General features: G+C 41.3%; 2 protein-coding genes and 1 long non-coding RNA gene across 4 annotated transcripts; 1 reads left to right on the top strand and 2 right to left on the bottom strand.

The window, feature by feature from the left end:
• Window positions 1-202: 202 nt before the first annotated feature.
• On the bottom strand, window positions 203-5,619 carry sowahca (sosondowah ankyrin repeat domain family Ca). The gene is made up of 4 exons (XM_085765422.1): window positions 5,047-5,619; window positions 4,174-4,547; window positions 3,061-3,450; window positions 203-2,604 (listed from the first exon to the last, which is right to left on the bottom strand). The coding sequence occupies exons 1-4, from the start codon at window positions 5,477-5,479 to the stop codon at window positions 2,131-2,133; spliced, it is 1,671 nt and encodes a 556-aa protein (XP_085621548.1). The 5' UTR covers window positions 5,480-5,619; the 3' UTR covers window positions 203-2,130.
• A 698-nt stretch (window positions 5,620-6,317) lies between these two features.
• Window positions 6,318-14,785, top strand: septin10 (septin 10). Of its 2 annotated transcripts, XM_085764329.1 has the most exons (10): window positions 6,318-6,474; window positions 7,649-7,763; window positions 7,945-8,140; window positions 8,286-8,472; window positions 10,525-10,686; window positions 10,972-11,068; window positions 11,785-11,953; window positions 12,072-12,204; window positions 12,664-12,842; window positions 13,177-14,785. In XM_085764329.1, exons 1-10 carry the CDS (start codon window positions 6,445-6,447, stop codon window positions 13,190-13,192), a joined length of 1,284 nt encoding a protein of 427 aa, XP_085620455.1. In that variant the 5' UTR covers window positions 6,318-6,444; the 3' UTR covers window positions 13,193-14,785. The 2 variants fall into 2 exon arrangements, with proteins under 2 accessions (XP_085620455.1, XP_085620456.1); XM_085764330.1 differs by lacking the exon at window positions 13,177-14,785 and having other exon boundaries at window positions 12,664-12,846.
• Window positions 14,786-17,186: 2,401 nt separating this feature from the next.
• On the bottom strand, window positions 17,187-20,711 carry LOC146964868 (uncharacterized). The gene is made up of 2 exons (XR_015034667.1): window positions 17,594-20,711; window positions 17,187-17,529 (listed from the first exon to the last, which is right to left on the bottom strand). It is a non-coding gene; the product is annotated as an uncharacterized LOC146964868 (long non-coding RNA).
• Window positions 20,712-21,095: the final 384 nt, after the last annotated feature.

The following is a 21,095-nucleotide window of genomic DNA, read 5'->3' as shown; positions in this document are numbered from 1 at the left end:
TCGCTTGGTGTCAGCAGGAATGGCAGATGAAATAGTGTGCTTAGCAGCTTTAGTGCATTCTGGTTGGACGAACACACAACCATTCATATGGTTCGGTTAGCTATTCTAACATTAAAATACTCATTCATAAATAGTGAATATTAACCCCCTCCCCTTAAAAAAAGAAAAAAAACTAACATCTATTGAGCACTGAGACCACTGACTAATTATGTTATGCAAACAATTATTGCTTTATCACATTCAAGGATGAGAATGAAGAGAAAAGTGGCAGTGGCAGTGTTTTCACATCACATAACAACTTCACAGTATTTCACAAGGAGACAGACACAATGATTTACAGACATAAGCATTAACATTAACATTTCCCCTATCCATGCAGATGGAAAAGAGATGTCAAAATACATCCGTTTAATACATTTCTACATCAAAATGTGTCAACCGTACGATTACATGAAGCCCTATGATTTATGAGTACAAATGCTACAAAATGAACATTCATTAAATCTAGGATGCGTCATTGAGGAAGTAAGGTTCACATATTTGGGAAAACAGTCAAAAAGTCAATGTGCTCCTCGGCTAATCATAATATAGCAGACTCAGTTTAGACTCTTCAATATTCACAGATGAAACATACATAATCAATGAGCAAGTGATTGTGTACATGCAAAGTTAGACTGACATAATGTGGACAATATAGACCTTATGTTTTGTATCATATGATACAGTTTGTTTGATTGCATATTTACTGTAAAACTGATCAATGCCATGCTAGTGTTTAGAATTTAACCTGGACCAATTCTTTTCATAATATATGTCTGGGGATCATACACCTGCAAATCCAGCAAGAATGGTGAATTTGTGCTATAATTTAGTCAAATTTAAACCGTCTGAAAACACTGTGAAATGCAGCAACTGACCTTCAGAGACTCATACCACTTAAACTCCCCCGCAAAGAAGCAGTGTAACATTAAGTAAACAAGACTCTGTGGATTTGAGGTACATTATGGTCAGTAGAAAAATGTATATAAACATTGTCAGCTTTCCCTGTACTTCCACCCTGTGAAATAGTGGAATTGATCAGTATCTATAAGTAATTGGATCTGACTAAAGCTATGGCAGCCTGGAAATAATGTATACCCCTCTAAGTGTAATCAGCAATCTCCTAAATATTGATCAGGAAAAGTGATAATCAATAGAAAAATCACATTGTCTCATTTGTACTTTTAAATATGCAGCAGATTCTACATCTAAACGTGTAACAATTTGGTCACCCACTTAAACTGTGTATACAATATTAATATTAAATGTGACCTGGGACCAAAAACAGCTGTTGTGGTTTTAGTTGAAAGCAGTTTCCGCCCATTATCACCGACCATCTTCAAAGTGACAAGTGCAAACATGATGACTGTACATGTTTCAAGACGTGAGTGAATAAAACAGATTGACTAATAAAATCTGCTACTTGAAATTTAGGGGAAAAAAACCCTTCACATTACAGAAATATACTGACAAAATTCAGCACCAGCCAGTCAAAGGAGGTTAAAATATAGAAAATAAGGTCTAGAAATATATTACTTTACTCTGCAAACAAAAATGTGCCTTTGTGACAACTGTGTGGAATCAAAACAAGTGCTATTCACAAATCCTTCACCACTGTGAGTAGAAACTAAAGTGAAAACCAAAAACAGTCCTGTGTGAAATTGTTCTAGTGTAAGGTCAAACAAAAAAAAAAGATGTAATATTTGCTACCTGCTCTAACAGAGAGCTTAAAAAAATATAAAACCCCATGAACACAAAAACCAAGCTCAAAAGCAATTCAAAGAAGAAGATCAGTTTTCAACCAGTGCTTCAAAAAAAGTGAACAGTGTCTGGTTAGTAGTCAACATAAGCCTGACAACTCAAAAATAAGTTATATAATTATATTAAAAAACAAATCTGTAGTTAATCATTTAAAATCCTAAGTTAATAAAACTTTAAAAACAGCTTGACACTATATATCAAGATGTGTGCCATTCATTTTGGTCATAAAAATGTCTGACCTGTCAGCTTATGAAGGTGAGTAAACTTTATCCTGTAAAACATGTCATACTAGTGTAAATATCTATGTTGCTGGTTCAGACTGGCGTAGCTTCATCCAAACAGGTTGGACAGTGGTCGGGTTCGGAGAGGACTGCTGGGGAGGTCCTCTCCTCTCCCCACCTCCCCGGCGTCTCTGAAGGAGGCGCTGTGGATGATCTGGGCTCGGTGACGCCCTCGGTGCAGCCGTGCGTTCAGCCGGCTCAGAGACGACTTCCTCTGCATGCCCCCTTTGGTCTTCCCGCTGCCGACCGCCTCCTCTGCCGCCTCGGACGGTGGGTTCAGTAGCCGCAGTGGATTCAGATTGCCCTGGAGGACTCTGGGAAACCTCCAGCCACGCCCTCTGCCCCCACTGCTGCTGCTGCCGTTGGTGTTTTCGCTGTCTGACTCGGCCCCCGGTGAGGTGACCACCCCCTCCTCCTGCAGGTTGGCGGCCAGCGGCGGTGGAAGGTACTGGATGGCTCGCCTCCCGCTGTAGTCTCGGGCCTCGGGGTCTGCCTCCCAGTCTGACAGCAGGACACGGACCACCTGTCAATCATAGCACATCAGATTTTAAAAAGGGGGGAAATTCAGACACTGAAAACTTGTACGAGAAATTTGCCTCAGTGGCAGTGATTTGCATAATGTCAGCTGAAAAATACATTATGTGAAAAGAAATTTAGATTCTCTGCATCCCAAGACACCCCCATTTCTTAGCATTAATGAAGATTTTCATGTTGTCAGATTGTTACTTTCATTATTAGATCTCTTTTCAGTGTGCTGTGTTTGGGATTATGATATAAGGAAAAGAAAATAAGTGGGGGAAAAAAACAACTGTTGATGTAAATTAAGCTAGTATTTTCTTTTTCTGGATCATTTAGTGCGTATTAAAGAAGACCTCTAATCATTCTATTTGGGGGCAGACAGAGTGCGCTATTATCTGCTGCTTCACTGAGCAGCTGTAACACATGACACCTCACAACCACCACTATCCCTGCAGCCCACCTGTGTGTGTCCATGCATGGCTGCCAGGTGTAGCGGTGTGTATCCAGCACTCGATCTCACGTTTACATTCACAGGGATAGTATTCTCCTTGGCGAAGGCCAGCAGCTGGGAGAGCAGCTCAGCTTTGCCTTGCTTGGCTGCCCAGTGGAGGCAGGTAAAGCCGGTCACAAAGTCTCTCTTGGCCACCAGGCTGGGTTCGACAGCCAGCAGAGGCTGCAGGCTTTCCCACAGGCCGTCCGAGGCGCACAGCATCCACTCGTGTTCTAGCGGGTCCAGGGTCACTGAGGCACAGTCTTCATCCGTGGTTGATGAGAGGAGTGATGTCGAATCGCCATCACTTCTCACTGAGTCCCGGAGGCGTGAGCCGCGGTTGATCAGGGACCTACGGACCTGAAAAAGGTAGAACACAGTGAAGAAGAGGGAGCAGACATTACATCAGCTGTTTTATATTGAGCCAGATAAAACAGTAGCTCTTCAGAAAAGATATTAGCAATACCCTGCTATGGTGGCCCTTCACAGTTTCAAAAGACCAAATAAACAAATGCATGACATAATGACACTCACTGTCATACTGTTAATCACAATGAAGCATTTAAGTGATATAAACTCTATAGAAACATCTTTGAGAATCGACAAATAACTTTTATTGTAACCTCTGTCTTTTGTTGCTTTCTGATGATCATCAAAAGAAGCTTTTGGTCACTTAACACCAGAGTTACGACGACAAGCTGTGTTACATCACTGTGTCGAATCATCCAGTTACATAAGACGGAGAACTGTTGCCATGGAATTACACATCATGCATATTGGACTTATGATCACACCCAAAATGGTGACTTATTTTCAACCAGCATGTCAAGGGCTGCCCTCTGGGTCATACCTTTGCCACTGTGTAAGTGGCACTTACACTGTAGCAAAGGCAGGGGAACCTGCTCAACTTCATGGACAACTGTGTGCCACTCAGAGAAGTGAAACACAGGCCATGACATCACAACTTTAGGTGTGGCCAAAGTACATTTACTCTGCCATACAATATATATTCTGACTTGCAACAACAAAAATGTACTTTGAAGTTTTTTTTTCACTCACTCCAGGAAAAAAACAGTATCCTACCTGAGGAGAACTACTCATCATCAGCTCTATGAAGTTCCTGCGACTTCCCTTGGGTGTGTTGATGTCTCCAACAGGGTCCAGCCCCTCCAAGGAGCTGTCTTCAGATAGGCAGCTGGTGAGCATGGCACGCTGGGAGCCTTTGGACACCCGACGTGCCCCTCTAACTTGCCATGCAGGGTGAGCCTGGTCCACGTCTGGCATCCCAATAACTGGAGCCGACTCTCGCCTCCTCCGGTCTCGCAGTTTCACCTCACCTCCTCCACCAGATGTAGGTGTCCCTGTATTGGCCTTATTCAGGGAGGGGGTTGCAGGTTGTCCATTCCCATTGGACTGTTTGTCATTGTCCAGGCCTGTGTCAGGCTGGCTGGATACTCCTGGGAAACCAATTGACATTTTTTTAATTATTATTATTGTCAGTCAGTTTGCTGTGATACTGTAAAATGTGGTTGCTAATGACATGGACAGGTTGTTATGTAATCTAACCTGAACTTCACAGTAAAATCCGGTTGTTTGCTTTTTTTTTTGTTGTCATTGATATTATCCTGAATTGTTATACATATTGAATGCTTTTGGCATTAAAGAGGGCCCAGCTGAAGAGCACACTCATGGGAGTTTGGCAGCTTTATTCTAAACACATAGTGAGCAATGGCCAAACCCTGACACTTGATAGTGATCATCACCTGGTTGAGAGACAGCAACCTGACATAAATAAGTGGACATGCATTACAAAAATAAAACTATCATCTTGGTTATATGTGTAAAAAAAACAAAACAAAAAACAAGCAGTGATCAAGTCAGTAGGCTAGGACAATAACGGGCACATCAGGGACAAAACAAAGAAGCATAAACATAGAAATGGTGCGTCTCCCTCACCTGTTTGGTCTCTGTTGTCAGGGTTGCCGTTCACACTGTTGTCCAGTGTCTCGTGGATATTACCGTTGCACTCCGCTTGATCGCAGCCGTCAGCGTCCGCACGCATCACCGACTCCGCGCTGTCGTCAGCGTTCAAACACACAAATTTCACACCGTTTTCCACCTTCACGAAACCCACGTTGTCCACGATGCGTTTCACCACCTCGCGATCCACGGCTTCCTTTGACGGGTCATTTTCCCGCAGACCTGATAGGAAATGATCGATCAGCTCCATCTGTTGGACCCTCCCTCCTCTCTCCATCAGGAACTCCTGCACGGCTTGCTCCGTGCACTGGGACGCCATCGTCATCCTGGACGGCCCGAACACAACGCAACGGTTATCAAGTTGCACAAGGACGTTTTTAAAATGACTCCATGTCCGTGCTGCTGTCATTCACTAAGGTCGGTGACAACGGATGACAGCATCTTCCTCTCCGGCCTCCTCCTCTCCTCCATGGGGAAGTCCAGTGTCGGACTCCGGCAGATAGGGGTCGCACGTCGCTGAAACAACTGAGTTGTGCTGCTCACTACGGGAAACATAATGCTGTGTTCCAGTGCTCCCCAGTAAAATCACCTCGTGAAACTGACCATTTAGTAAAAGTGCAGTGATTTCTTTATTTTATTTTTTCGAGAGAACTGGTTCGTTTTAAACGTCGACTTAGCAATTATAGCATCAAGAAGAGGTCGAAATGGGCATGTAATACATACAAATATAATCAAAATGTATCACTGAATGGTAGAATGATAGTGGCCAGATTAGTAAACAACACATTTTATCCTAAAACCTGAGTGAGTTTTGGATTTTTAATTTTTAATTTTTTTCAATGGCAACGGAGCATGCTGAATAAAGTGCAAAATACTTGAAATTTTCACGTTTTTGTTTAAGGTCAAATCTCATGCCCGATAGCATCAATATCAATAATAGCTGCATAGTTGTTCCCATTTGGGATTTACAATTTTTCTGATAGTCCCGCAACATACCATGAAAGCGGCTGGGAAAATTAAGCCGCGCTGTACCATTATGCGTACAAGGGGGGTGGGATGTGTTAATAGTGTAAATGATTACGGTTTGACCACAGTTTCTTATAGATATGGTGGATTTTGGTCCGTGAAAATGACAAATGTTTAAAACCCCCGAAAAATTTCCATCTCGTGCTAGACATGTGTTTTAATGTCAATTTTCAAACTAAATATTTCACCTCATTCCTACGTTGTTGTGAGTGGTGCAGTCTGTCCAGTTGTCGACGGTAGACGCTGTGAGGCGGTCCTGACCAGGATTCTAAAAAAGTCTTCGGTCATTAGTTTATTTTGTTGTATTTTTTGTGAAATAATTGGGGTATTAACGTCTGTCTAAAAACTATGGCTTCTTCAGACGTTGCTCGACAGCCGGTTAGTATTTTTACTCTTTGTGGTTGACAAATGACAGTGTTCTTGACAGTTGAGTAGGGAGTGTCCAAGGCTAGCATTATGTTAGCTCCCGCTAGCCCGATGATTAGTTTCTATCACTTTTAGTTTAGTTTGGTGTAGTTTAAAATGGCCAGCAACATAGACATTTATCCAGAGAATAAGGCAGGCCATTTCAGCTTTAATCTTCAACCAGAAAAAAAGTGATCCCACAATACATCTTCCACCCAAATACATCCGTGCGGTGGCACTAGCTAGCTAACACAACGGTAGCCATTCAGCCATTCAAAAGTTTCTGAAAATAGTTGTGAGCTGCACGGAACGGAAGAAAACCATAGACTGTAGAAAGAAGAAAACTAATTATAAAACATGACCGACACAGAAATAGTACAAGAATGTGGCTAATTTATGTCATAACTCAGCTTTTACGGTAACGCTAACTACGTTGCTAGCTCTGTAAGCAGAACTAAATGACTATAGTTTGATTGCAGTTTGGTACCAACCAAAACATCTGGCCGGAGATAACCACGTCGTGTAAACTTGTATGAACTTTGATTGTTTCTCACGTAACTTTATTTGAGAACAAATATTTGTTAGTTATAGTTGGAGCTCTTATAATGAGAAACTTATACCACACCCCACAGATAGGCTACTTTAGATTTCTGGATATCTCGGGGGGAGGACAGGACAGAGGAGGACAGCAGGGAAGCTCAGGTTTACACCGCTGGATTAAAGTTAGAGATTTTCTTAATGAGTGAGCTACAGGATTTTAGACCATGTTTTTAGTTCTTTTGTGTTGGTCATTGAGAGGAATCTGTAAATGTAGTACTCGGATTCAAAGGAACTAAGATGTGCATGTTAATACAGGCGACAAACTTGAGCAGAAATTGTGTAAGAATATTACACGACAACATCCGTCTAAATACGGATTAGTTTACATTATTACAACCAAATTTTAAGGTATGAGAGTCACTCAGTTACATCTATTACAACACCTAGTGCCTGTAAGAAAACAGATTAAAACAAAAAAGTTTGCATTTTACTTCCTAGCGGAAATGATGCAATTTCCCTTGGTGATGATCTGTTATCTAATTTTGTGAAGAAAAGCATTTGTAGCATCTTGAGAATGATCTGTTTGTTTGTGTGGTTTCTTCCTCAGGATAAAGGAGTCCGGCCCCTGTCCTTGGCAGGCCATGTCGGCTTTGATAGCCTTCCAGACCAGCTTGTCAACAAGTCCATCTGCCAAGGCTTCTGCTTCAATATTCTCTGCATTGGTAAAATTCACATACACACAGACACACATGCACAGTGTGACATTTAGCCTAAAGGATGCCACTACTAATGTCATTAATGTTGCTTAGTTTTAGTGTTATTTCTTAAGATTGTTAATGCTCTCACAGTACAATATTGCAAAGTTTAGGGATTAAAGATTGCATTATGTTTTTCTGGTTCTAGGTGAGACTGGAATTGGCAAGTCCACTCTTATGGATACTCTATTCAATACCAACTTTGAAAACTTTGAGTCATCCCACTTTGAGCCTCAGGTGAAGCTGCGGGCCCAGACCTACGACCTGCAGGAGAGTAATGTCAGACTACGTCTCACTGTAGTCAACACTGTGGGCTTCGGAGACCAGATGAACAAACAAGAGAGGTGGGAGGAGGAGAGTGAAGGTCTCTTCGTCTGTCTAAGAGAATCTGAGTGTTGATAAGAGTTAACACCCTATTTTGAATTTGCTGTTGTTGTGAATTAATCGATTGGTCACATCACTGATCAGCCTTATATGTCTTCCCTGTAGCTATCAGCCAGTGGTGGACTACATCGACAGACAGTTTGAGAGTTACCTGCAGGAGGAACTCAAAATCAAGCGCTCTCTTCACAACTACCATGACTCGCGAGTCCACGCCTGCCTTTACTTCATCTCCCCCTCAGGTCATTCCCTCAAATCCCTGGACCTTGTGACCATGAAGAAACTAGACAGCAAGGTAGGCAAAAGAACACTGTGTGTATGTGTGAAAGGACCAGACCAGTGTTGTATAATACATTAGGTTGTTACTACAATATTCACTTTGATGTAGGCTTTTTGAAGCTGCACTGAGGAAGGAAATGTGTATCCTAGATAAGGATAGTCAATAAACCTTATGGATTCTAAGAAGTGGCCCATTTCCCCGGAGTACACAAGAATACACAGTGCAGGTTGTTTCGCATATTAATTAAAGAAGGTTTAGAATTGAGTTGTTTATTCTTGAGCAAGAAAACAGCAGTGGACAAGATTGACAAAGAACACGTAAATGGACCTGGAGTGGTAGCTGCTGTTCTCTCAACTGCTGTTTCCAGACTCAAGTATAAATCTATTGAAAACAAATATTGGCTCATAAAGGCACCAAACATGTTTCCCTCATTGGTTTAGATGACATTAAATATTTAGGATTAGTTACTGAAACTCATGATGTGACTGACACTCCCTTGTGAGCTCACTCATTCACATAAGCTGTCAATCGTGATTCCAGAAACATATGAATCATCTCATCACTGTTTGGTTACCTGTAATATGAGATGATGATGTCATATTTGTGTTTTAAATTGCTACATCGCTGTGTTGGACAGCACTGTTTTTTTTTGTTTTCATGGTTGAAAAACAAAAATTGAGTTAGAATTGAGCAATCCATGCAAAATGTAATACTGATGGGTATGTGCAGCAGGAGGTTTATGTAGATGGGTCTGCTGCGGCTGCGTCTAGATTTCCCCGTGTGTTTTTTGTCTGACTGTTGGGAGTGGTTCACTATCCGACCGGCTGAAGCCCCTCCCATCGCTCTTGAAGTGGTCAGAAACAGAAACTTTCCCATGCTCTCTGTGTGCCGTGACTTTGTGTTTCTTTGTGTGTTTGTGTGATTTCACTGCTTTGGAGTGTCAGTAGCCCCGGATTTGCGTGTGAATGGAGTAGAAAAAGCAGTGGAATGCTGTAATCACTTCACACACACACACTCGAGTTGTCCTTTTGTGTCACTGTACGGATACAAGCAGAAAGAGCCATTTGTTGAATGTGCAGCACTGACAGAGAGACAGTCCATCACTCAGACAGCTGTTGGAACAGAACTCGGACTAAGCATTGTTTTATTTTCCCTGCTGGGATCAGTGTGTATTCTCTCTGTGTGTACGGGTGTGTGGTCTGGCCCAGAAGCTTGTCTAGTGGCTGCAGCTCATTCTCTCTCTGGTATGACAAGACGACCTACAGACAGGAATGCAGGATGACCTGGACAACAGATCGGGCTGCCGGGCCAGAAATAACATCAGTAAACTTGGGTTATTTAAGACATGCCTAAACAGTTCCTAAAAATAAGACTTTGACATAGAGAAATTAAAAACAAATACTGCTGAATAGTTAACTTCTGTAGATAAATTGTTTGTTTTTAGATGTAATTTCGTGGTATGTTGAGATTAGCTTGTTTAAACCCAGCAACAAGTTTAGTTACAAGACAAGGGAAGTTGGCCTCAGCAATTTTGTCTTTGCAAACTTCTGTTTCACACAAAGTTTTATTAAAGTATTAATGAATTCAAGTGCGGTGACATCATGGTGACTCTATTATGACTTATCATAATCAGTGGAAAAGTTGCTCTACTGTATTTACAGCCCCTTTGTACACAACTTGTTCAAAGCAGGAATGTAGCGCCCTTAAAAGATACAAACGTGCAAGGGGAGGACATTCTTGTTCAGCCTTTAATCTGGCAGTTGGGTCGGACACAGAGGGGAATCAGCATTTGTGTAAAAGAGAGAGATGGCGACACTGAGCCCACAACACCTACATACTATCTAAAATCCCATCCTTCAGTGGGAATATGTGGGCTTTGTTTGGTTCAGTGTGAAAAAGAAAAACAGAAGGGTCTTCTTAACAACAGTATGTGGAGCTCTGCATTGAAGTGAACTTTCCCTCTAATATTCAAGGAATATTTGGTATTTAGTGATTTTGTTGCACTGGAACACATGTTTTTTATCTGAATCCTGTCGATAGTAAAGTAAGTGTCGTACCATGTTGTAGGTGAACATTATCCCAGTGATCGCCAAAGCTGACACCATCAGCAAGAGTGAGCTGCACAAGTTCAAGATCAAAATCATGAGTGAGCTCGTCAGCAACGGTGTTCAAATCTACCAGTTCCCCCTGGATGACGAGACCGTGGCAAAAGTCAACACTACTATGAACGTAAGAGACACACATACGCACACAAAAGTGGATATACAGTTTTGTGCTTTTTGTCATTCAGTCATCAGGCTGACGGATTCACAGTATTTTCCCATAGGTGTGCAGTTGTTCTTGTTTTTTTATTGGGTAGTATCAGCTAAATGTAGTATAACAAACAGACACATTGTTATACAAGATGTGTATGTGGGCTGGAAGAATCACTGTGGGAGTTAGTGTAAAGGTTTTGTGAATCTCACCATACTACATCATTTTGCCCTCTCTAGTTTAACACTGTCTGTTTTTTAGGGTCATTTGCCATTTGCTGTGGTAGGCAGCACAGAGGAAGTCTCCGTTGGCAACAAGATGGTGAAGGCTCGCCAGTATCCCTGGGGTGTGGTACAAGGTAAGATGGATCACTGTGTGTTTCTGTACAACTGAGCCAGCATTACCAAAGCTTCCTGCTGCCAATTGATATGGTGGACATGTCTGTACCAGCCACAGACAGAGCAGTTGCAGAGCAAAACAGAGAGGCAGACGGTTGTCAGGTTGTCTGCCAATCCCATTCTCTTAGGCAATATCTCAGTAACGCATCAACAGAACTCTTCAATGTTGGCACATTCACTCAGACTTCCAGGATGAACTGGTTAGACTTTGGGGTTCAAAGGGTCAAGAGCAAGGTGAGCTAGCCTGTACTCATTTAGCCATGTAGCCATAACACACAAACAATTATGTTCACATAATTTCACACAAATGTTAATACATGATTCTAGATAAACAGGGGTGTAACCTGAAACTAGTCTGGCTGAGGCAGACAGCCACAAGGCAGTAATTCTAGTTGGTACACTTGCTAGAAAGAGCTCCACACAGTGTGACTTCATTATGAAATCAGCACAGTCCTTTTCAGTGGTCTTTACTGTGTAAAAATCTAACCTGCCCTACTTTAAGCAGCTGCCAGCCTGCAGTAAAATTTGTCATCGTTGCATCTGTTTCAGTGTCGCATCCTGGTTTAAATTCTGTTCCTAGTCTGACACAAAATGGTCTGGGAGGATCTTTTTTGTGTCGGGCTGGTCACCGAATCCTATCACTTGTCTAATGAGTATTTGATGTGTGTGTCGTCAGTGGAGAATGAGAATCACTGCGACTTTGTGAAGCTCAGAGAGATGCTCATCTGTGTAAACATGGAGGACCTGAGAGAGCAAACCCACACTCGTCACTATGAGCTGTACAGACGCTGCAAACTGGAGGAAATGGGATTCAAAGACACAGATCCAGAGTGCAAACCTGTCAGGTGAGCTGCCCACTCACTAACACCTGCATTTATGTGCAAAGAAAAATGTACAAGTGTGACGACTGAGTGACGTTTGTTCTGTGTATCTATGCGTGTGTGTTTGTGGGCACATGTGCAGTTTGCAGCAGACCTACGAGGCCAAGCGTCAGGAGTTCCTGGTGGAGCTGCAGAAGAGGGAGGATGAAATGAGGCAGATGTTTGTGCAGAGGGTGAAGGAGAAGGAGGCCGAGCTCAAGGATGCTGAGAGAGAGGTATGAAGACGTGACAGAAGGGCGTGTTAATTAATAAATCAATTTTCTCAAATTGATAAAATTTTGTTAATAACGAATCAGTCCAATTACATTCTGTCCATGTGTATTACATTTAAAGGTCCATATGTGTTAATTCTTTAACTGGATCTTACTGAAGGTCAAATCTGTCCTCATTATACTTGTAAATGTATTCAAATGAGCGTGATCTTCCAACATTTTTTTAAGCTTGTTGTCCAGCTCTCCTCTGAAGTATCAGTCACCTCGTGGGCATTTATGTTTCATAATGCTTTGTCTGCTGGATAAATCACAATTCTAAGAAATGAAAGCTCAGTGTGGCATTTCAGATCAAGTTCAGATTTGGTATGAGAGAGCGATCACATTACGGTGATGAAATGAAATGGTAATTTGTTCTCCTTGATATCATCATAACCTCGTTCTGCGTCCCGGCGTGTGTTTCAGCTGCAAAGTCGCTTTGAGCAGCTGAAGCGCCTCCATGCAGATGAGAAAGCCGCCTTGGAGGAAAAGAAGAGAATGCTGGACGACGACCAGAGCTCCTTCAGTAAGAGACGAGCTGCTGCTCAGCTCCTGCAGGCCCAGAGTCTCACCGCCAACGGCAAGAAGGACAAGGACCGCAAGAAGTGAGTGGCCTCTCTGACAGCTGGTAGTTCAGGGAATATTTACATTTACACTTCTGTAATGGTGGTGTAACTTTCAGAAATGTGACAAGTGTTTAGAATTAGTGTGTGTTCTGATTTCACTAATGCTAATATGTGTTTCAGTGTTTAAATGACAGTACGAGGAAATAATAATATACACAACTGGATAATGAAAAGCAAGACCACATGCTATACAATTTAAGATGATATTGATGTGCTTGTGGGCAATGTCAAATTCAAAACTACAGGTATATATATTTTCTATTGTAAACGTGATCCACAGCTCACTCGTGTATCCGTCTCTTGTCTCTTTTAGCTCTGGCTTTATGTGAGGACTCTGAAGTACACTCCACTATGACCAGTATAACCAGTGGCAGTCTGTCCACACCTTTTCCAGCCATCTGTGGCCAGTCTCAAACACTAACCAGGACAACCCCACACAAACCAGCAATGTGTGCAAGTGTGAGTTTGATAATGTGCCAAAGTTTAATGACTGTACCCAAGAACCCTGTGTACACTTTCTTCAATTGTATTTTTAATCTCTTTTGTGGGTTTTATACCTCCTTTGTGTAATATTTTATATTTATCCTTTCATTTTTTTTATATAAAACATTTATTTTTCATATACCTCCCTCTTTTGGCTCAGACTGAGGAGATCTCAGTGGATTGATCCTCTCACCCTCCTCATTAGAAATACACACATTGATAGGTACCATTATTACGGTTGATCAACTACATTTTATGTTTGCCTTATCTCTATTGCATCATGATGGACTCTTCTTTTGTAATGCAGAAAACTGGTTTGGTGACCTTCCGCATAATCTGTAATTTATTATACTAACCAGCTCAGACTTGCACTATATGAAGTGAACATACCAGTCATTTTACACATTTGTCTCAAAGTCTAAATTCTGCAAATCCCCTTTTTAGAGAAGTTACATTGATTGTCTGTCAGTGTAGAAACTCTTTTTTTTTTTTTTTTTTAATGCTCAAAGAAACTAAAATCTCTCAAAATACTGTAAATGAGGGAAGAGATTTTTCTCTTATCAAATAAGAATAATAATTGCAGTATAGACGGATATGTCTGAACTGGCTGTTAATCCAGCAATTAAAATATCCATATCTGAAACTTGATTCAGTACATTCACCAGAGTTTTCATGGTCACAGGGCATTATAATTCTTATCCTTTTTCTATTCTTTGTCTGACTTTAATTTTTTTGTCACACCTCCTTGCTACAACATTAATATGATTACAACAGCTTTACTAAATCCTGCAGGATGATTCTGCTCTTGTTGTTTCACTTCTGAACGTTGAACTTCTCCCGTCCAATCACAGGTTTGTAGGAGGGTGAAGCCGAAGCTTGGTTTTAAACTAGGTACAAGTTACAGTGTATATTTATATATATTGTGTTTTACTTGCTCCCCCATTTTTCCTGCTGACACAAACAGTTGAAGTTTGCAAACCAGTCTGTCTGAAAAGAGCTGACTTCTGGAAAAACAAGCATCATGTCAAGTCAGTGCTTTTTAAGGGAGTGAAGGAAGAGGAGGATTTTGCATTTGTGACTATATGTGACTATATTTTGAAGCATTTTGTTTTTATTCACTTCTCCCTGGTGCCATGATAAGACAGGGTTTCACACCTCGTAGCCTTTAACAGGAAAGAGCCAACCATGGCACTGTGGTGCAACATTTACTCACAAACGCTGCCACTTTATATTCACACTAGTGCTTAAGATGTTAGTGCCTTACCTGTGTGAAACTAATACACTATCCACTTGGACATCCAGGGGAAACACAGCGATACCTAATGGACTAAATCCTATCTGAGACCCAATTGTACTACACTTGTATTTAAGAAAAAAACAGTGTTATTTGGGAGCTTTTTTTCTTTCTAAATAAATCTTTGTATTTTTGTCATGATAAACTCTTGTCTCTTTGTTTGGTTTGCATCATTTCTTCACAGCTGTGGATTTCACCTCACCCTTTTGGTCACAGCCCAAGACAAAGAGAGATCCGTCTCTTCTGCAGTGTTGGGTGGGAGAGTTAGAGAGGTGACAGGAAGTTAGGGCTGAGGCAGATGGGAAACGACACACACACAGGTCCTCGGCCAGATACGAATGGGGAAATGGATCAGGGTTCATGGATGAAGCATTACTGCCAAGGTCAAAAGGGGTGTCCCGTGGAATTTGTTTGTTCAATGTTGACAACATTATAATCACCAGCTTTTATTTCAGGTATTTTAAAAGAGCAGCTGTGATGTGAGGGTTGGTGAATGTACGGCAGGGATTAGCAAGGGGAAGCAGTTGTCCAGCTTTTCCGGACTGCAGTGCAGCAGCTCAGAGAGACTTTAATATGACCTCTCTTCATGTATAAAGGTGAGATTTACTTATAAATGCAATTATTGATGTGTGACTTCATATGCTAAATAACAGTAATGGACAGTAGATGATAAAAGAAAGTGAAGGATTATTTACACTATATACAGGTTGAAGTTTTTAAAATTGACATTTACTGTCTATAATGTAACACCATCTTCATTGTCTATGCAAGTGTGTGTGGAATAGGTGACTAGAGCCATTGCCGTTTAATTACTGCACACCTGAATTGCTTTAATGTTCCTGTAATGGGAGGGGGTGGGGAATTGATACCGGTTCAGTCAGGCGATCACAGTTGAGACACACAGCCTGACCCTTCTCTCTCTCCCTCTCTCTTGCTTTTATTAATTGGTTTTATAATAGTGTAGTTTAATATTATTTCTTTGTTGAAGCTTTATTCATTGGAAACATGGCACTGGAGGCAAATCTCAAGCCTAGGGCTGAAGTCAACGTGTCTGACCAGGTACAATATTGTAGTTAAATAGAAATGAGAGATGGAGACTGATCTAAGTATTGTATATGGCATCATTTTCAAAGTTATTACCATTGATGAGATCTTGTGACGTAATGAACTGTGTTAGAGCTTTTCTTTGCTGTATTAAACAAAGCAGTTTTATTTCCTTGTAGAAATCAATTTGTGATTTAGTTAATGTAACATTATGAGGCATACATTTGATGTTTGCTGTGAGTAAAAGCGTCTGAAAGGTTTTCTGACTTAATTCCACTACGCTCCTGTTATTCATGTATATTTCTTTCCCTTTTATCAGAAGCTAAGAGGATAGAGGACGATCAGAGCTTTCAGCTTTAGAGAAAGATGTGAGACACAGCACTACCTGCCCACCACCTGCTTTATTTGAACACACACTCGCACACATACAAAGGGAATCTCTGCTCCGGCTGGCAGAGGTCTGGTTCCCTGCAGTGTCTTACCCTCCAGCTCTATTGCCCTTCATGTGGCTCAGAGGTGGCCTACAGACAGGTAGACAGACAGGTCTGGCGTAAAGCAGAGGAATGCTTATCCTCCTGCAGAGTGCTGCAGCATCTCACTGTTAGCTCGGAAAAAGACGATGATGATGCTACTTATTGTGTGTGTGTATATAGACATATTTAACCACCTGGTTCATCTACAGGGTGCTAAGTGATTTCTCCCAGTTCTCACCATCTCTGCACAGTAGAAATGTGAAAAAAAAAAAAAATCTAGGTCTGCTACTCGCAACACCTTAAATACACCACTTAAAGCCTGTATGTGTGTGTGTGTGTGTGTATATATATATATATTTCAGTCAAGATTTTCCAAGTGCGCTTCCATCCAAGATAACTGTCACCCACCTGTGCACTGGCACACACAAGACCTTCACATACACATACCCTTGTCACCTTTCGCCACTCACTCTAAATGCAAATGGAGGTGATCACTGGAGACAGGCCCGGCTGCTGGAGAGATGAGGTTGTCATTTAAGGGGAGTGCCAGCGACGCTCTGAAATTACCAATTACACACCTCGACCATGCCAGTGTTGGCCTGAGAACACAAAAGAGAGAGAGAGAGAGCGAGGCACACACACACGGACACAGGGAGAGATGGAGGGAATGATGAAAAGACAGCCAGAGTGTCAGCTTTTATTCCTAACCATCTTTTACCAGCTTGGTGGAGATAATAATTCACACTGGCAGATAACCTCTCCTGGAGTGTTGCTCTCCATAAGACTCCATAAGCTCATAATGAGCATATTGTGAGTGCCCATAATTATAATTAGAGCAGAATATAATATGATTCTCAGGTGGAATCGTCCAGGGGACAAGTATAATATCCTAATGAGCTATACAAGTAATGTGTTTGTTAGGCATTAGAGTACACAAATGTGGATTGTTTCCCATTTCATTTTGTGTGATCCCCGTTATGAAGCCGCAGCAGATGCAAAAAAAAAAAAAAAAAAAGCGCTGCAAATCTGTTTTAAAACAAAGGCATTTATTGCGAAAAATGCACTTGACATGAAAAAACAATCAAATCAACCACGGGTCATCAGTACAAGACGATGTATAATGATCACATGGTAGAGAGCGCTGGGCATGGTCAGCGCAGAGCATGACTTCAATGGCACAAAAGGCCTATAAATATTCTGCACAATATAGAATTATATATATACTTTCTTTTTTTCTCGGTTTCTCTCTCTGCACCGCTCTTCGCAACAACCTGGCACCAAGTCCTGATGTGGCATGAGCGTCCACATCATGCCAAACTTTATCATAAAGTTCCTTTTTTTCTGTAAAGAGCTACATACAGAGGCCTTTCTTCTCCTCACACATACATACATACATACATACACACACACACACACACACACACACACACACACACACACACACACACACACACACACACACACACACACACACGCCCATACACACAAGTATCCATAGGAACAAATATGACTGACATCTAATTCAAGATGGCAGGGTGAGTGCTCAGGCTTCCTGGAACGACGCTCCAAAAAGGGACTGGACAGTAATTTAATATTAAATCCAATGGGAGAAAAAAACAACAACAACAACAAAAAAACAAACAGAATTTGGATGTGCAATGGTGTCTGTTAAGTTGTGTTCACATACAGTGGTAATAACCACTACTGTTTAATGGCTTGTTCACATTTTTCAAGCTGTCACCATGAGCACTCAAGTGGTATTTACAACCAGGAAGCTGAAGCTCACATCACGTAAATAAAACACATGAAAACATTAGTGAAACCAGCGGTTCAAGTTATTTCATGTAAAGTGACCACTGTGCAGTGGTTGTATTCCTGATGTTTTGACTCTTGTAAACTCTTCTGCTCCTCCTCCTCCTCCTCCTCCTCCTCATCACAGCATCGACCTCACGAAAAACAAAAGACCGTCGAGACCTGTCGGCCTCTGACATGAACGAGGACTTGTGCTTAAGTTTGACTCAGTAGAAATTAGAGTCCTCTGTTCAGCCGGTGTACAAACAGAGAGGCTGTCTCTCTGGGTTTTTGTGCAGAGCTGCTCTGGGATCCGCTGTGTTTTTTTGTGTTTTTTTTTTGTCAATAGGTCAAGCAGAACAGATCTACAAGAAAAACAACCAGCAGGCTCATTGTGGCGACAAAGCAGATGAAGGGAGTGAGAAAGAAGAGATCGAGACGAGAGACAGGCTGTTCTGCCAGATACAGTGTGTATTTGTGTGTGTGCGTGTGTGTTGGTGTTTGTAGGCACTAGGGTTTGACTGACAGATCTTGAAAGCCAATGTGGATATATTTGGATTGAAGTTTCCAGTATATTTTCTGACATTCCCATAGCAAATAGAATGGCACTTCAACCTGGCTCAACTTAAACAGCCCACTGAAAGCTGCACAAGTATCATAGTCTCTCACATTTATATAAAACAGGGTTCAAATAGTGGAAATTAAAGAGTGAAAAAAATAAAAAATAAATAAACCAACTGCTTTATAGCCACGATTTGAAAAACTTCATGTGTCAGTCTAGCCCTAGTTGGGAAAAAAATGTGTTTTTGGTTTCATCTGCTGCTCCAGATGCTCAGAATTACCCATAAAGCACTGCCAGCCACCAGAAAATGAAGCAGTCCATGTTTCTTTCTGTTACTACCATATGTGAAATGTATCTCCCTTCCTTGTTTTTGTTCACTTTTCTTCACAGTTTAAGGGATCATGGTTTCCCCTCACAAAATATTGAATAATATGAAAAACAAGTACAAATTGCCTGTGCTTTAATTTTGTGTCTCCTCAATGGCAATAACATAACAGGTTGTGCTGAAAAATGATATGGATCAAAATATCAGATGTAAAAGGTTGATAAGGCTTTTGATTCTGATTCAACACCTGTAACTTCACTGTTCTGTGTGTCGTTTGTGTTTCTACTCGAACCAAATCCAGTTAGCGCTTCTCCACTGACTGACTCTCCCCTGGTTATGATCCAGTTAGAGCCAATAAGACTAAAATGTGCTCAGCCAATCAGTGACCCTCACCTGTGTGTACACAGCCAGCAGCAGTTTGTGCTTTGATGCTTGGCTGGTAATAAAATCCTGCTGACCTCATTACTCTCAGACACACACAGGCGCACACACACAAACAGAAACACACACACACACACACACAGTGAGCGAGTCAAGCTCTGAGTTTCGCTGTGCTTCTATGTTCAGAAACAGGGAAAAAAGGTAGATAGTTGTGGATTTTTGTAAACTACACAAGCCTTAATCCACACTCAGGACGTAGAAATTCACAAAGCAGACCGTCTGCACGCGAGTATTGAAGCGGTACAAAAATATTTGTTAGAGGTCAACAAGATCAGAGGAAAAGTTGTTTGGCAGTTGCGCGACGACAAATTTGTGTCCCTGTCCTCTGACTCACAGGTGTTTCCCCCTCGACCGAACATTACTCTATGAGCGTCAAATCTGTACGTGTTCTGTTTCGCAATATTGCTGCAGTCAGACAAAAAAAAAAACCCTCTGAAAAGTATCTGAAGAAAAAGCTGAGGAAGAGGAGTTCCTGTTGCTGTTCACTGGCATTAACCGTGTCTTAAACTCACACATTTCAAAGTAAAATATCTGTAAGAAAGTTCTGTTTGGATTTTATCTTATTAAAAAAGATCTGTGCCTGCTTAAAGAAAAATGATGCTTGCTTATAATACAATGTGAAATAGCCATGGAAATCCCTTTTGTCAAATAAATAATAAGAGTGTGTAAGATACTGTATATGTAGATATATTGGCAAGATGTATCAGATATTATCAAGTGCATTTCTTTCTCTCTAATCCCATATAGAAGTTCAAAAAACAACTCTAGAAATACAAATCAGTTCTTTAAAAGAGTTTTGGCGTGACTTCCTGTTTCTCTCTACATTCAGTTCAATGCAGCTGTGAGGTCTATGAGGGATGAATGTAAATAAAAAAATGGTTGTATAAATTCATATGAGATCTATAAATAGAAAATAACAAATCACCTAATTCATATTTTACTTTTTGTACCGATTTTTTTTTCAAAATTAAAAATCCTGTGACAGATCATCACAGCATGGCTAGGTTGGGACAACACAAACATCTATTTCAACATATTAAAAAAACATAATAATGCTACATGCATTGTTATTAACATATACTGGACTGAAAAGAAACACCTGCACTTGCTGTCACAAACTAGACACAGATATGTGCTCACGATGGTCCTGGCGTGTTGGCTCACACACTTCCCTCATCACCTGTGGTACGTTTCCACCTCTCGGGCGACGAAAAGCACCCGAATTCAAGTTCTGAGGTCTCAGTGGAAAAGCAGAGCTAATGCTTCTTGTGCTAGTGTTTACTGGTGGATGATGCCAAGGAGGAGAACTGGGAGGCAGAGGTCTGTCTTTCTGTGCTCTTTGAGTCCGTGTGTGCCTTCAGTAGTCAACTTCACGAGTCCAGACGCTGAATCCGGACAAGGCCCCGACGCCGTCAACAGGTGAATGACGGGAAAGATGACCCGCTTCCTATTTGGCTGGGCTGGTCGAAGCCGGGGCTAGCTTTCCTGTATGTGTGTGTGTGTGTGTGTGTGTGTGTGTATGGGAATTAGTTGGACTGATACGGGCTATTACACTGGACTTGAACTATTAAAATTAATGATGTTTTGTAACAGTTTTTAATATGTTTGTCTTGTGTTTTGGGTTAAAGTATCCGGCAACACTTTACTTGAATACGTGTTCATAAAACTGACATAACACTGTCATAACCATGACATGACACCTGTCATCATAAACATCATTGAATACTTATGACAGTTGTCATTAAGTGTCATTTGGTAAGTTATGTCACTTCTGATGAAAGTTGACATTGTTTGAGATGTACTTGTTATGAGAACTTGA

The sequence above is a fragment of the Trachurus japonicus genome, chromosome 21, assembly GCF_045865225.1.
Source record: "Trachurus japonicus isolate A0001 chromosome 21, Traja_1.0".
NCBI classification, from domain to species: domain Eukaryota; kingdom Metazoa; phylum Chordata; class Actinopteri; order Carangiformes; family Carangidae; genus Trachurus; species Trachurus japonicus.
This window is presented reverse-complemented; position numbering and strand designations above follow the sequence as displayed.